Raw genomic sequence first — 16,081 nt, 5'->3', positions numbered from 1 at the left:
ACTGTGTCTTCCAGGATGCTACGTAGGGAAGTTACAAGACCGTAGTAACAATGAAGTTCATCCACAGGCTCACACAGCAACAGACGGACACATCCACAACAGTGACTCCTTTTATGCAAACCTTTATTTCCTGTATATATATACTTTTTTTTCTTCTCTACAATTCCAGAGGGAAAAAAAACAATTGGGGTGCATAGTTAATGAGAGGGGAGAACGTTAGACACTATTACAGAAACAGGAGTAGGAGGGGTGTGTTGCACATTCACTTTATAGTTCTTAAAGGAAGCATCACCTCTTGAGCCTGAGGGGGTTGTGTCAGGTCAGTCAGTGACTGCCTCACAGTAAGCGGGTGTGTGTTTTGGTGGGTGAGAGGGCGAGCTGTTTTCCTCTGCACGAGCCACATTAGCCCTCATGCTCAGCTTGGGCTTGACAGTGGTCGTTACAATTTAGCAAGACATTGTGGAAGTACAGCACTCGTTAAACCCCAATAACAAAGAGCAAATGCGCTGTACATCGACATCAGGATGATACTGCCACTTGAGTCCATTCGAGCCTGGCCGTCTAGGGACTGCTACCCACAGACAGTCACCCTGTGGGTGAGGCCAGTGAGGGAGCGAAAACAGCCCCTCCTCAGAACCCTGAACAGCTCCATGGAGTAGAGGATCATGGGTGAAAACTGTGTAAACCTGTGTGTGTGTGTGTAGTGATCCTAACAGGCAGTAACCTGGCTACCTTATGAGCTCAGAGTAAATTCCTATCTATTTGACTATAGATTAGACTGTGCTGTGGGTAGCTTCAGTTGGCTACAAATGCACACCCATTGTGACAAGGATGAAAATAGATACAACTTTATTTTGCTTATTTGTTTGCTTGACCTTGGTGGGCTAAAACTTAGAAAAGGAGTTTTAAAACGCAGTTTGGCCAGAGGACCTGTACTGTACTGTACAATATACTGCAGGTTGGAGCAGGAGGTGTTCTCTGCACTGGAATGTGGGAAGCAGAGAGCAGACTTCACAAACTCTTGGCTTGGCAGTGTGAGTAGGAGTCGCTCTGGCAGTGGGCCACAGGAAACCCATATTAGTATCAAATCAGATGATTAATACATATATTATATAAGAAGCAGACAATGTTAGGACTGGATATATTTATATTTGTGTCCCGACTTTCATTGTAGATCTTTATAGCGAACACATATACCTTGTGGCAATGTACAATGCATTATTAGCAAATTGGAGTATTCTTATTTGAGCTGCAGAGAATTCATGGCATGTATTAGCGTTGATTGGATTTCTCATGCTCGATAAGTATTTTGATAACACTGAACGTGAGATATAGCTCTATCATTTTCCGGGTTTTTGCTGTAGTCGTAAACCAGTGAATCATCATTGAAGGCTTGCTGTATTTCTGTGTACTGTCATAATGTGCACAAGGTATCAAAACCAACAGACACATGACATTTGTTTCATTTCATGGTTGTGCAAGTGTGATAAGATTGTATCAAATGGTGCCTAATAATACTGTGCTGTAAGTAATACTACCAGCCATGCTGTTAGTCTGTGTTACCTGAGACGTTGGTTCACAGGGTGAGTCGTGTGGATCTGCCGCGGCGACGCAGGCTTGAGCTGATTGCAGCTTTTAGTCCATCATAACATGTGGCCCACAATGCATCACTGCGGCTATGCGACTGCCTCTAGAGGATCACTACACTGGGCATGCTCACTGCTGCACCCCGCAGCTCAGACGTGCACAAGCAGGTTCAGAGCTTGTGGATCTCAGCTCAGACATGGCCAGTTGAGCTCAGAGCTTGTGGATCTCAGCTCAGACATGGCTAATCGAGCTCAGAGCTGGTTGATCTCAGTTCAGACATGGCTAGTCGAGCTCAGGGCTGGTTGATCTTAGTTCAGACTTGGCTAGTTGAGCTCAGAGCTTGTGGAACTGTTAATACTGAAGGGCTTGAACAGATACTGTTCTCCTAGAGATACTGAAGCAGTGAACAGTGAAGGACAACTCTGTACTTTAACACGCAATAAATACTAATGGTATTTTTGTACATTGTCAGATCTGATTAAAGTTACAGAAGGGACAATGAATCTGCAAACAACAAGATACGGATACAATAACTAGCCTTGTGAATCATTTTCTTCATCGACATGATCCTTCCGAATACCTCAACGGAGGGCTTGATTATACACTGACAGACAAGGATCAACGGAATAGTATTGCTTTTCTCCCAGAGGCAGGCTTTGTGTGCTTTTCCCCAATGTCAAAGGAGTAATGGTTCACTGACTAAATGGAACCAATAGAGAGTGTGTGTGTGTGTGTGTCACTGGTTTTCAACGGGGTAATACAATGGACAGGAGTGCCACCTTGTACCACATCAATGCAAACAGATGGGACATCAGTGCATAAAGCAGGTAGCACACCTCCGTACCCAGTATCTAGTTTCATGAGTTGGCTATTGCATCTGTTTTACCACCACAACAGCACATGAAAGTTGCCAGTCGTATTGCTTCCGTTAAACACAGGTCATGTATGAGTAGAATACAGAAACGGCAGTGACGGTAAAGGTGATTCTGCAAGAACCTGCTGGAACGATGCCGCAATATCATGTGTGTCACCTTATGCTCTCTAAAGCTAAGACATTACATGGCAAACGTAAGTCCAGTGCCACGACTACATCCACTAAATGACCCTATAGGATTCAAATCACAACCATGGGATGGATGTGGGTATGGCAGCGCTCGGTCTAAAAGCATTCCCTGGCTCTCCGTGTCACCGGGGCCCCTGGTAATAAATAAAAAAAGGTACTACAGGTCAAGTGATGAGGGAGACCTTTCCAAAGATTATCCCTAGACAGACTACTTGTCCAGATCTAACTTGTTGTCTATCTATCGCCACACACAATACGGATACAAATCTGTCGTTCTGCCCCTGAACAGGCAGTTAACCCACTGTTCCTAGGCCGTCATTGAAAATAAGAATTTGTTCTTAACTGACTTGCCTAGTTAAATAAAGGTAAAATAAAAAAACATATAATCAACCGGGGCAAACATCACCTTCCCTGCAAAGTCTACAAGCACATCGCTCTCTACTCCTTATATCAACCACAGTCTGGATGTTCATAAGGATACTCTACACGAGTAAGGCTCCTATTAACACCCTTCCTAAGTCTACAGCACCACTCTCTCCCTAAAGCCCTGTACATTTTACTGTCTCAGGACGAGGACATGGAGGGGCCTACTACATTTCCATCTCAGATGAGTAAAACCTACGAAGTGGACATTCATGTATGGGTCTTAGCTCTGCAACTACAATGATGCTTTCCACACACCTAGACGTATTAAAGGTGTGGTCGTCACTTCAAGTGGCACCTCTGAATTTGAACAAATATGAATGTACAAGTAACCCATTTGCTTTAGAAACAGGTTGAAAATGAGATAAATACATGTAAACAGATGAGTTATGGCTTGTGGCCTGGTTTGAGATGCTCGCTTTGAGAATGGCACGTTTCCCATCGAGGCAATATGACATTCAGTCTTGAGGGGCCGGAGTCATAAAGGAACGCCTTGATTACGGACAACGAACCTTTGTAGTAGCTACATTCTGCAGCTCAAACTCATGCATACCAGTAGTGGGCCATTTGGTTCATATGGCAATTGATTTGAATAGGGGACAGTGTAGGCTACACAAGGTCAAGGGGGTAGCGATGATGAGCCAGCTTGGTAGTTGGCATCCGAGTCAATGGTGCAATGTTTTGCAGTAGTGAAGATGGAGGGCATTATTCTGTTATAGGCTAGTCGCCACATGAACATGTTAGTGCTATGGGGGTTTGCATCGAATGAAGTGGTTGTAAGTCGCTCTGGATAAGAGCGTCTGCTAAATGACTTAAATGTAAATGTAAGAAACTGCAAGTAGCCTACAGATCCACTATGCATGCAGGCCAGGTGATGACAGAACACTAGAGAGCAGTCTTTCCTATGGTATGGACATGTCGCATATATATAAACAACATTCACATGCTAAGAAAAATGCATTGGTTATTTGTTAGAAGCAGCATCATAAATGTTCATTCATTTCTACAGGGAAATGGGTTACGCGGGAATTGTCTTTTACTTTAGGCCTGGATATTTTTTGATATTTTCTGTGTTTTTTCAATCTTTTTTTATGTGTGTTTTTCATGGCGGTTTTAAGGCTCCCTAAAAGCGAATGGAGCAGGAAGTGAGTACAGGCACCTGTGTTTCATCTAATGCAAAAATGAATCAAACCAGTTCCGGCCTGGATCTAATATACACTCCAATGACTCCCTTCTTCCTCTTCTCCTTTGTCGCATTCCTTTCCTCGGCAGTGACATTGTGCTCATAACCCAGCCCACTGCGTTTACCGTATTTGTACTCTGTACGCAGATCTAATGAAGAGTCTTGACCTTAGTAATAACCGTAGCAGTCGTTCATCATAGTGGTGAAGATCTTTTGGTTACTGTATATCCTATTGAATAGACACAATTGATACTGTATGGAATTAGTTCCGGATCAGCTTTCAAGGCATTGCCTTTCTGTCAAAAATGGACTGTGAAGGTTCACTATGGTTAAAGGAGGGAAGCTGTTTGCCCCCTGTACAAGGTGCACAGAGAGTACAAAGAATCTCTATCGGGCAGTAGGCTACCATAAATATGTCTCGTAATCAAAAGAGCTGCAGAGATGGTCAGAATATATTGTGCTGTCGTAGAGTATACAATATGGCAGTTCGTAGAACTTGGCAGTGTGTGAGTTACTGTGTGTGTGTTTATTGGGACGAATCTTGTCCTGGAGGCAGCTCTGCAGGGTGGTCACTAGCTGGTTTAGCCACAAAGTAAAAATCTGATTATAAACCAGAGGAGGCTGGTGGGAGGAGCTATAGGAGGACAGGCTCATTATAATGACTGGAATGGAATGATGGAAAGATGTCAAACACATTAAACATATGGAAACCACGTTTGACTCCATTGGATTCCAGGCATTACAATGAGTCCATCCTCCTCTAGCTCCACCTGGCAGCCTCCTCTGTTTTAAACCTAACCTTAACCCTAACCTTAACCACACTGTTAACCTTATGCCTAACCCTAATCTTAAATCTAGCGGAAACCGCTCAGCTCTGCCCCCAGGACAAGATTCATCCCAATAAACGTCAACCAGATGTTTTTACATAGTGTACATGAATGAGTAACTGGTGAGACATTGATGTTGATTCCAGAAATGTTCAGAAAGTAGGCTTTCACGCGATTCAGATAAATACCTCAATAAACTCTGAATCGGATACACAATCTTTAGGGTGTGTCATTGGAGTGTCTGATCCAGCCCTGATTAGCTATCATGTTCCCCAAAATCTCTAGCACAATTTAAAATATACATTTGACATACTATTTCACATAGGTTTATGTTATACTTTTGTCATTAGATAAAGATAAAACAGTTCATTGATAATAGATTTCTTTCTATGCCTATATTTTCATGTGTACATATATACATGTACAGACATATATGTACATATACATAGGTGCACATGTTTCATGCCTTTGGTGTGGCTTTGGTGTCCGCTTTGGCTGCGCTGAGTCCATTTTCTGTGTTGTCCTGTCCTGAGCTCACAAGGCACTCTTTACTGTGATAGGAGAGAAAGAGAAAGATAAAGAGAAAGAAGAAGAGAGAGAGAGAGATAGAGAGAGAGGGAGAGGGAGAAAGAGAGAGAGAGGGACAGAGAGAGAGAGACAGACAGAGACAGAGAGAGAGACAGAGAGAGAGAGAGACAAAGACAGAGAGAGAGAGACAGAGAGAGAGAGAGACACAGAGAGAGTCACAGAGAGAGAGAGAGAGACACAGAGAGAGACGCAGAAAGAGAGAGAGAGATGATGCAGAGGTGCACATCACAAATAGAGAGAGACAGGAAAAGAGAGAAGGTCAGAGTCAGTGTGAAGAACTAAAGGCAAGTAAAGAAATGTTGATAAAGGCATGCATACCAATGTTCCATGACAGTTTCAAAGGGGGGAGGCGGTAGCCGAAGAGCTGTCGGTTCGAATCCCAGCGCTGACGGGAAAAATGTGAAGGGGGTGAGCTGGCAACCAGAGGGTTGCTGGCATTAATATCTCAGATGCCCTTGAGCAAGGCACTTAACTCCCAAACAGCTCAATGGGTGCCACTCTGTGGCTGCTCCTGCGCTGCTCCCAGGCTGCAGCCGCACATACTCATATTTACATTTACATTTAAGTCATTTAGCAGACGCTCTTATCCAGAGCGACTTACATATAATACATACTAACTGCACACTCTGCCATCTCTTATACACCTGAGCTTTGAATCACTTACTTCTTCTCTGCAGACTTTTTTAGGATGAGGAGCACCACAGTCTTTGTCACCATGACAACAATGATCAACCCGATGACTCCGCCAACGACAGACACGATGATGGTGGTTACGGTATTGTCAACCACTTTCACTGGGGAGAGCAGGTGGATAACAAGAGAGAGGGTGGAAGGGAGGGAGGAATGGGATGGTGAGAGGAAGAGAGGGTTCAATAAGATGAGTATTCAGCTGTTTCCCTATAATGATAGTCAGGTGTACGTTCTATCTAGGAGAATATGAAGAGGTCATTTGATGCACATCTTTGACATCATGCATCAAAGAGCTGGTGTACCTGTAAAATATTCAAGAAAACCAAACGGGCACACGTCTTTTACCAGGCGACGATGAGAGAGAAGGGGGGAGAACAGAGGAGGTGTGGATCAGTCACACAACCACAGCGCTGGGAGATTGAGTGATCCGCTCATGAGGAGATAGGATACATTTCCATGTAGCTTTTACCTCCAAGGAATTGATTCTAGTGCATACTGGGTACACGCCACAAGCAACACATTCGGTTGGACAATAACTAGATCGTGCTGCAACGTAACACTTGACCATGGAGTATTCTTGAGCCATTACACAATGTGGAACTTGGACACATGGCCAATGAAGCCGATATGTGCCCCCTACTTCCACTAGAAGACATCAGAAAGACTGTTGACCGGGTGGCCTAAAACCTAAAGCAGGGCAAGGTCGTCAATGGGTACGTCGTATGCAGTCAGGGACTGCGCCGGATCTTACGTTCATCCACCACGAACAGGGTGAAGACGGCGCTATGGTTGCGGTTCTTCTCCTTGGGGTTCCGGGCGAAACAGGTGTACTCGCCCTCGTCCTCGAAGGTCACGTTGAACAGCAGGATGGAGATGTTGTTGTGCTTGCTGCTGCCCACAAACTCTATCCGCTCCTGGTACACCTGCACCCGTGGCTCCACACCTTCTATAGGGATCACCGCCTCACACAGCTGGAGAGGAATAGGGAGGGGGGGGAGAGGAAGGAGAAGGAGAAGAGGAGGGAGTGGAAGAGGGATAGGGAGAACAGGAGGAAGCGAGAGAGAGGAGGAATGAGGTGGAGAACAGGGGCGCGGGGGAGAGATGTTGAGACAGGAGTGGGATGTCACGTTGCTCATTGAGGGGGTGTTAAGTGAGGGGAGATGACCGTGTCAGTCGGTGTCGTGCCTTCGCCATGGTGCCGTTGTCGTTGTAGTGCCAGTTGAAGTAGAGGTTCTTGATGCCGATGCAGCTGGAGTAGATGCAGGGTAACAGCACCGTGCTGCCGTTCATCGCTTCCATGAAGGGCACCTTCCCCACTGACACCTCCAGCGCTGAAGCACACCATACCCCTGGAAGGGACGAGGAGGGAGGGAAGGAGAGAGAGAGAGAGAATATGATTAGATTTGTAAGTAAACCATTTGGGATTCAATGATTTGGCACACTGGAAGACAGCAATTGAAATGCTCGACAGAGAGAGAAAGAGAGAACGAGGAAGAGAAAGAATGAGGGCATCATTTGTTTTTCACCAACAGCAGTAGCCTACATGACCGTTCCTCTCTTATCTCCAGCTATTTTTACAGTGGCCTGGCTGTTAGATGGCTGTTAGTATTATCACTTACCCAGCTGACACTGGGGCACAATACACACAGGTGTGTACTTACATACACACGTCAACTAGCTCTCACAGTCTCATGTCAGAATTAGATGTTTCTCAAAATTCAAAGTTGTTGCAAACGTCAAATATCAAAGTATTTAAGGTTAAGTAAAGGCATGAACTCTGAAATCTTAAGGTTAGGCATTAACTCTGAATGGTTAAGGTAAGGGTTAAGGTTCGGTATGAAGCTTAAAACAAAAAAAAACACAAAAAAATAACTTTCCATTGTCGAATTTCAACTTGCAACGTGGAATCTGAGGCAGATGCTTACGCCCGCCCAACTGCTATCCCCTAGCAGCAAATCAAATCAAATCAAAACCCTCAGCGCTCCCTGTTGCCCCTAGCGGCCGGTTTCCACGTCGTCGCCCAATGTCCTCAGACATGGACGGACGTCCAATACTGATTTGTGTAACGGGTGACCTGGCTGGTCAACCTAGGCCAACCTAACCTATAGCTCTCGTGTGTTTGAGTGTGTGTCCATAACGAGTCAACATGCCTCCCTAATCACAGCATCGGCGGGATCTCCAAAATATCCGAGTCCTTTCTATTCTACTGCATCCAAATCAAGTAGCCTATTCAAGTACGTTTTCAAGGGAGAGCGAGTGAAAGAGTGGGAAAGCAAAATGAGAGAAATAATGGACGGATGGGTGTGTGGGCGGGTAGAAGGAGGAGGGACAGAGAGAGACAGTGGAGGAGGAAAAAGAGACAAGGCCGGGTTGTTTTCTGTCTGGTCCTGTGGGCCATGCAGTGCAGTACGCTGCAGCACGGCGGGCGGTGGTATTCTCACCACGCGGCTTGGCGTCAGCGCTGAGAGGACTGCACAGGGGCTATTTTTAAATCCTCTTGTCCCATCTCAATATTTCATTCTGGGAAAGAGATAGTGAGTGTGTGTGTTGAGTGTATGGGCCTGTAAACAACCCTGGTGCGCGTGAGTGTGTTGTTTGGACGGTAAATGACTGAAGACTATAGTACTGCAGTCACACCAGCCTTGCTCAACATGGCAATAGATCAGATCAGGAGAACCAAGCAATCCCATCAGCCAATTACCCCAGCTCAGTTTCTAAGCTTCTAATTGCCAATAGAAGGCTGGGTTGGTAGCCTGGGTACCAGTCTTTTTCTGCTAACATTCCACTCCACACATGGCACATGAGACGGAGTGCAAGGAGTGGAATGTTAGCAGAAACAGACTTGAGAGTCCCCACTCTAAATCATCAGCATACTTTCTTCTCATTATATTTTTTCATTAGCACACTATTCCTCTTACACCATTTAATCTAGAAATGTCATTCAAACTTCAAAACGTGCAGACTGGTCTGGACTGAGTTGCTTGTATAAAACGTTACGATATATTTGATACTTTTTAAGCTACGAAACTTTTTGTCTTTTCTTTTGTCCTCCATCCACTTTCAAAGGATTTCCTCACCATTCTAAAGGCCTCATTGTGACATCATCACTTTCAACGTTCCATTCACCGTAAATGCAACAATTACGAGGGGGTGTGGTATGGCCAATATACCACAACTAAGGGCTGTTCTTAAGCATGACGCAACACGGAGCACCTGGATATAGCCCTTAGCCGTGGTATATTGACCATATACTCACAAACCCCTTAGATGCCTTATTGCTATTATTAGAACAGTAGAAATACATGTTTTGTCATACCCGTGGTATACGGTCTGATACCATGGCTGTCAGCCAATCAATATTCAGGACTCGAATCATCCAGTTTATAGTGACATTTTTGACACAAATCAGCTACGTCGGCCACTTTGCCAAGACAACAATTGCTTTTCAAATCTATAATTGGAACATAATGATCTGTTACCAATATATCGATACAGCTGTTTTAGTAACTGCATTCATACATTTTCCCCAACTTTTTCCAAATAACTACCGTTTTGACCACTCCACCAACAAGTCAGACAAAACTTAGAGCATATTAAATCTTCCTCTACCTCTCTGATTTTGAAATCTGAAAGCAGAACAGGAATAGCTTCTACCAATCAATGGGTAGAGCTCTTTTAGTTAGTAACCCATCGACTGCTTTTATTAAAGATGCAGTGATGTCCGAAGCTAGCAGATTCATTACTTACCAACAACAGCTGTAAATATCAATACAACTACATCACATTTTGAAATTAACTTTCCTGTCTTTGACTAACAACACTATTATGAATCTAGCAACAAAGTTGTGTGGGTCAGAGTGCAGTATTCAGTTAGTTTCATAGCACAAATGTTTGCTAGCATGTTTCTCACACTGGCTTTAGCCATGGAGGGAGCAGGCCTGCTAAAGCAACTGTTGCCTAGCAACACGAGCCTCGGAGGGAGACAACATCTTCATAGCACGACAAATTCCCATGATTTGTGAATCTGTTTTGGACCGAACAGCTTGCGTTAAGATTTCTAATGCTTCCCTGGTCTGGGCGACCTGCAATGATACAGTGAAGATCTCTAATTCTCACTAGCTTCGTCCTCATTCTCAGGATCGTGCACCGTGCTATAAATACCTGGCTAGTTTGTCCCTCTGTAAAGAGAATGGTGGGCTGTACGTTGATCCTTCTGCTCTGATTGGATAGAGCGAAGCTGTTGCCGTTCACTCATATTTCACCCGGTCACTTCTCATCGCACGTTACATTTTCACACGTAACAACTGCAGTTTAGACACTGACCACAACCACACAACTATTGACCACAACTACTGACCACAACCACACAACTACTGACCATATCCACACAACTACTGACCACAACTACTGGCCACTACTGACCATAACTACTGAATACAACTAACTGACCACAACTACAGACCGTAACTACTGACCACACCTACTAACCTCAAATACTGACCATAATTCCTGACCACAACTCCTGACCACAATCACATAACTACTGCCCATAACTACTGACCACCACTGACCATAACCACTGACTAAAACTACTGACCACAACTACTGGCCACTACTGAGCACAACTACAGCTACTGAACCACACAACTACTGACTACAACTCCTGACCAAAACTACTGACCACAATCACTGACCACAACCACGCAACTAGTGACCACACAATTACTGAACCACACAACTACTGACCACAACCACACAGCTACTGACCACAACTACTGTGCACAATTACTGATAACACAACTACCGACCATAACTCCTGACCTCAACTACTGGCCACAACCACACAACAGCTGATGACAATGTATTTGAAAGACAAAGAAGTTATTTATTGGGCAAAATGAATGTATGCAGAGGGAAAAAGAGTTTATGTTGTCAATAATCATTTGATTGTAAGCCAACCATGTCTGTTTTTTTTGCAACATGTTTATTGTTATTTTTATGTTGGTGGACAACCCACCCGTATATTATAAAGGTGTCCTTTAAGGCTGCAGTTATGGTGGGGTTGGAGGTATGTCCAATGCACAGATTCCATCTGGAGCCAGCCCAGCCCAGTCCCACCTAGCCCAGCCCCACTTAGCACAGTCCCACCTAGTCCAGCCAAAACTAGCCCAGTCCCACCAAGGCTCTAGTTTTCCTTCCCTATGCAGAGATGAAGCCTCTCCTTCAGCTCCAAGGTCAATGGTGCTGTATATAGCCGAAGCTTTTGATTGGCTCATTTTCACTCTGACCGGTGGATGTGTGCCATTATGGAACAATTCATCGTTAGTGATGCCTATTACGATAAGAGTGTTCACATTTCAGCGGGTGTCACGGCTCTGTGATCCACAGAGAGGTGATGATGATGCACAAAAATAAGATGTCTTCATGATGAGAAGCTGGGAGGGGGGTTTGTGTGTCGAAGGATGGTGGCTGCAGTGGTGAATGGTTGTGCTCGTGTCAAAGGATGATGGCTGTAGTGGTGGATGGGTGTGTTTGTATTTGTAGAAAATGCATTCAACTTGTTAATGGCATTGATCTATTTCCATTTTCTATACGGAACAAAAAGATATATGCAACATGTAAAGTGTTGGATCCCATGTTTCATAAGCTAAAATGAAATATCCCAGAAATATTCCATATGCACAGAAAGCGTATTTCTCTTAAAGTTTGTGCAGAAATTTGTTTACATCCCTGTTAGTGAGCATTTCTCCTTTGCCAATATAATCTATCCACCTGACAGGTGTGGCATATCAAGAAGCTGATTAAACAGCATGATCATTACACAGGTGCACCTTGTGCTGGGGACAATAAAAGGCCACTCTAAAATGTGCAGTTTTGCAATTGGCATTCTGACTGCAGGAACGTCCACCAGAGCTGTTGTTTAGATAATTTCATGTTAATTTCTCTACCATAAGCCACCTCCAACATCATTTTAGAGAATTTGGCAGTTTGTCCAACCGGCCTCACAACCGCAGAGCACGTGAATTCGCACGAGCCCAGGACCTTTACCTCCGGCTTCTTCACCTGTGGGATCATTTGAGACCAGCCACACAGACAGCTGATGAAACCGAGGAGTATTTCTGTCTGTAATTAAGCCAACATTAAGACAACATATTGACTGAAAAAGGTTGTTTTATTAAAAGAGTTGTCCTTGGCTGTGATTGAACAGCTATTTTAAAGCAACTTGCTAAGAAAAACAATTAACAATTCAACAGATCATTAATTGCACCGATTAACTGAGGCAATTACCACATTAGATCATACTTTATGAATATCCCATCTGAAATCTACCCCTAGCTCCTAACCCCCTAGCCCCTAACACCTAGTCTCTAGACTCTATTTAAATTGCATCTGAACTCTAACCTTGTCATCCGCATTGTGTAATCAATATAGTGTGAATTCCACCTAGAGGGCTAGTTGGAGCTAATGGCAAAAAAAATTAGACCCATCCAATCCACTGTGACATCTTGGCAGATTGTTCTTTTTACTGGGCCGCTGTGGCTAAGAATGACAGAGGTTGAGAATGACAGAGGCTAGCATCAATCACACTTCAGCAGAGGGAACTGACTAATGGAAGCAGAGGGAGAATGAGCGAGGGGTACCTGAGAGGAAACCGGACGGATGTAAAACTAACTAACCTCCCTATTTTGTACTACTTCACGTTTGCCTTCCCTGGTAATCTCCCTTACCTATTTCTAGGGATGCACATGCATAGACATACGGTACACACAAACACTTGCAAGCACGCACACTTCCCTGGTCAGCATCGCAATATATCCCTCCCTCCCTCCCTTTCTCTCTCTCACTGTAATGCAGCAGAGTAATGCTGCAGCGGCTCAATATATTCTGTTTCTCTCTCTGCCTCCTTCTCTCTCGCTCTCTCTCCCTCTCTCTCTTACTGGCTCTCTATTTCCCTCCTCTTTGTCCCATACTCCCTGCTCATCTACTCCTCATCTTTACACAATTCATAGTGGTATTGTGGTGTTGTTGATGGTGGCCCTCAAGGGCTCTGAGGCAGCTATAAGCTGTGTGATGCCAGCAGTGCTGGGCTAGCTAGGTTGGGGACAGCACGGCCGGTCAGTCACGTGTGTGTGCGTGTGCTGTGGGTCCCTGGAGGGCAGGACAGGACTAATCTCTCAGTGGTTTTGATTTTAAAGAACCACTTTTCTGCTCACCAGTCTCAACTACCTGCCTGCTGCCTGGCAAATATATCACCTCCCATCACTTTGTCACACGCAGGCACGCACACAGGCACGCACGCAGGCACGCACACACGCACACACGCACGCACGCACGCACGCACACACACACACACACACACACAGAGAGAGACAGAGACAGAGAGAGACAGAGACAGAGACAGAGACAGAGAGAGAGAGTGAGAGTGAGAGAGAGAGCGAGAGCGAGAGAGAGAGAGAGCGGCTTCCCGTGGACTTCATAGAAAAGGCTTGACTCCTCGTCCATTAGCCATGACTCAGCATACTGTTTAGTCTGTTGATGCAGTCAACTTGAAATTGTGGTGACACTGCTGTTACCGTAGTCTGAGAGTTTTACATTACTGATTTACAACCCTGTGATATCCATTGAATGAAGAATATTTCTGCTCACCTGATACGTGTTTAAGAGGTGCTCATATCATGACTAAGCACATTTTTAAGCATGTGGTGTGTGTGTGTGTGTGTGTGTGTGTGTGTGTGTGTGTGTGTGTGTGTGTGTGTGTGTGTGTGTGTGTGTGTGTGTGTGTGTGTGTGTGTGTGTGTGTGTGTGTGTGTGTGTGTGTGTGTGTGTGTGTGTGTGTGTGTGTGTGTGTGTGTGTGTGTGTGTGTGTGTGTGTGTCTAAATACTTAAACTTGCTTGTCTGCGTCTCTGTGAGGTGTTTACTTGTTTGTCCTCTAAGATACATGTCTAGACTAGCAACCCCAACTCGCAGCCCCTCTGTCCTCTCCTGATTCCCTTAGAGGCCCTTGTGAATGCATCACACCTGTGATACCTCATGCTAATCTCATATTAAATCAAGAACAGATATCCTCGACTTCCCCTTCCCCACCCACACACAGACACACACACACAAATACACACATCTGATAACCAAGCGGAAATACCAGTTACTAAAGTTAGATCAATTATTCAAAAAATGAGCCACAAAGGCAGAGGTTTGTGTGGGTACAAGACCGGATTATATTCCTAATCTCATCCCTTTGGCATTTATCTCTCGTCCAGGGACTGATCACTGATATAAAGTAACTGCTGACCTGGAACTTCCTGTCAGATGCTCCATTCAAACTTCTGTTGTAATTTCTACTCCAAGGAAGTTGGGAATAGAGAAAGGACACCCTTCTCCAAAAACCTCCCCATCTGAACTGCCTGTTCACAACCCAGGAAGTGGCCATTGGACTGATGCACTCTCAAAAGAACAGGAGGAGGAGCTCACGTGTGAGATCTCACCGCCCTCCGTTGACTTCGCTATCCCCTATTCATCATTCTTAGTTGAGTAATGCACTCCACCTGTCCCTTCCCCTCTCTTCCCCATCTCAACCATTCTGCCTCTCCTGCCTCTTTGACCTTGGAGCCACCATCACTCAGAATCTCTATCTAGCCGTTCCTCCTCTCCTCACCCCTGCCCTATGCATCCCTTCACATTGCATTAAAAACTCAGTCGGTTAATAATTAATCTGTCCTTGGTTCTCCCTTTTCCTCTAGTCTCTCCTCCCCTCGTCTCCCTCTTCTTCGTGGCAGGAGTGCCCGCCACGTGTCTCTACAGGCTTGGTCAGACACTGGGGAAGACTATTTCCACTCAAACTTTTATTTATCCGTTCTTTCATGGGAGCTCCTAAAGTAACTAAGCTCTGGTACAAGGCATCTGTTTCTGTAGTCTCTCCATCCCTCTCCTACTTCCCCCTTCACGTTCCTACTTCTTCACTAAGTTAAGCCTCTCTCATTCAGTTTCTCTGACCCTCTCTTCCTCCATCTTCCTCTCCATGCGCATTTACTAGTGGCCGCCTGGCCTTAGCCTGGCGCTTGGTTATCCAGCTGGTCCCTTCAGCCCTCTGCTTAGTGACTACAGGAGTAGGCATACGGAAACGCATCCGGCGGTTTTATAACGCAGTCAGACAGAAACCTGAGTCACTCCGTAGACCTGAGAATGAGCCTCAACCTCAGAGCAGTGAAGTACAATAAGTACACTCAGCCTGTGCAGCAGGCCTCTCTCTCTCTCTCTCTCTCTCTCTCTCTCTCTCTCTCTCTCTCTCTCTCTCTCTCTCTCTCTCTCTCTCTCTCTCTCTCTCTCTCTGTCTCTCTCTCTCTCTCTCTCTCTCTCTCTCTCTCTCTCTCTCTCTCTCTCTCTCTCTCTCTCTCTGTCTCTCTCTCTCTGTCTCTCTCTCTCTCTCTCTCTCTCTCTCTCTCTCTCTCTCTCTCTCTCTCTCTCTCTCTCTCTGTCTCTGTCTCTCTCTCTCTCTCTCTCTCTCTGTCTCTGTCTCTGTCTCTCTCTCTCTCTCTCTCTCTCTCTCTCTCTGTCTCTCTCTCTCTCTCTCTCTCTCTCTCTCTCTCTCTCTCTGTCTCTCTCTCTCTCTCTCTCTCTCTCTGTCTCTGTCTCTCTCTCTCTCTCTCTCTCTCTCTCTCTCTCTCTCTCTCTCTCTCTCTCTCTCTCTCTCTCTCTCTCTCTCTCTCTCTCTCTCTCTCTCT

At 45.1% G+C, this 16,081-nt stretch overlaps 1 protein-coding gene across 2 annotated transcripts in view; it reads right to left on the bottom strand.

Moving 5' to 3' along the window:
* Positions 1-105: 105 nt before the first annotated feature.
* Positions 106-16,081, bottom strand: part of LOC123993043 (sodium channel subunit beta-4-like) — a 33,360-nt gene continuing 17,384 nt past the window's right edge. Inside the window, exons 2-6 of one of the 2 annotated variants that reach the window (XM_046294787.1) lie at positions 7,547-7,710; positions 7,113-7,332; positions 6,336-6,465; positions 5,990-6,056; positions 106-5,634 (exon numbers count right to left, since the gene is read on the bottom strand). In XM_046294787.1, the coding sequence (XP_046150743.1) occupies positions 6,008-6,056; positions 6,336-6,465; positions 7,113-7,332; positions 7,547-7,710 (563 nt within the window). In that variant the 3' untranslated portion in view covers positions 106-5,634; positions 5,990-6,007. The remainder of the gene's footprint in view (positions 5,635-5,989; positions 6,057-6,335; positions 6,466-7,112; positions 7,333-7,546; positions 7,711-16,081) is intronic. The other variant, XM_046294786.1, reaches the window with a different exon arrangement.

Source organism: Oncorhynchus gorbuscha, linkage group LG13 (assembly GCF_021184085.1).
Source record: "Oncorhynchus gorbuscha isolate QuinsamMale2020 ecotype Even-year linkage group LG13, OgorEven_v1.0, whole genome shotgun sequence".
Taxonomy (NCBI): Eukaryota; Metazoa; Chordata; class Actinopteri; order Salmoniformes; family Salmonidae; genus Oncorhynchus; species Oncorhynchus gorbuscha.
Note: the sequence above shows the minus strand (reverse complement) of the source record. Positions and strands in the feature narration are given on the sequence as shown.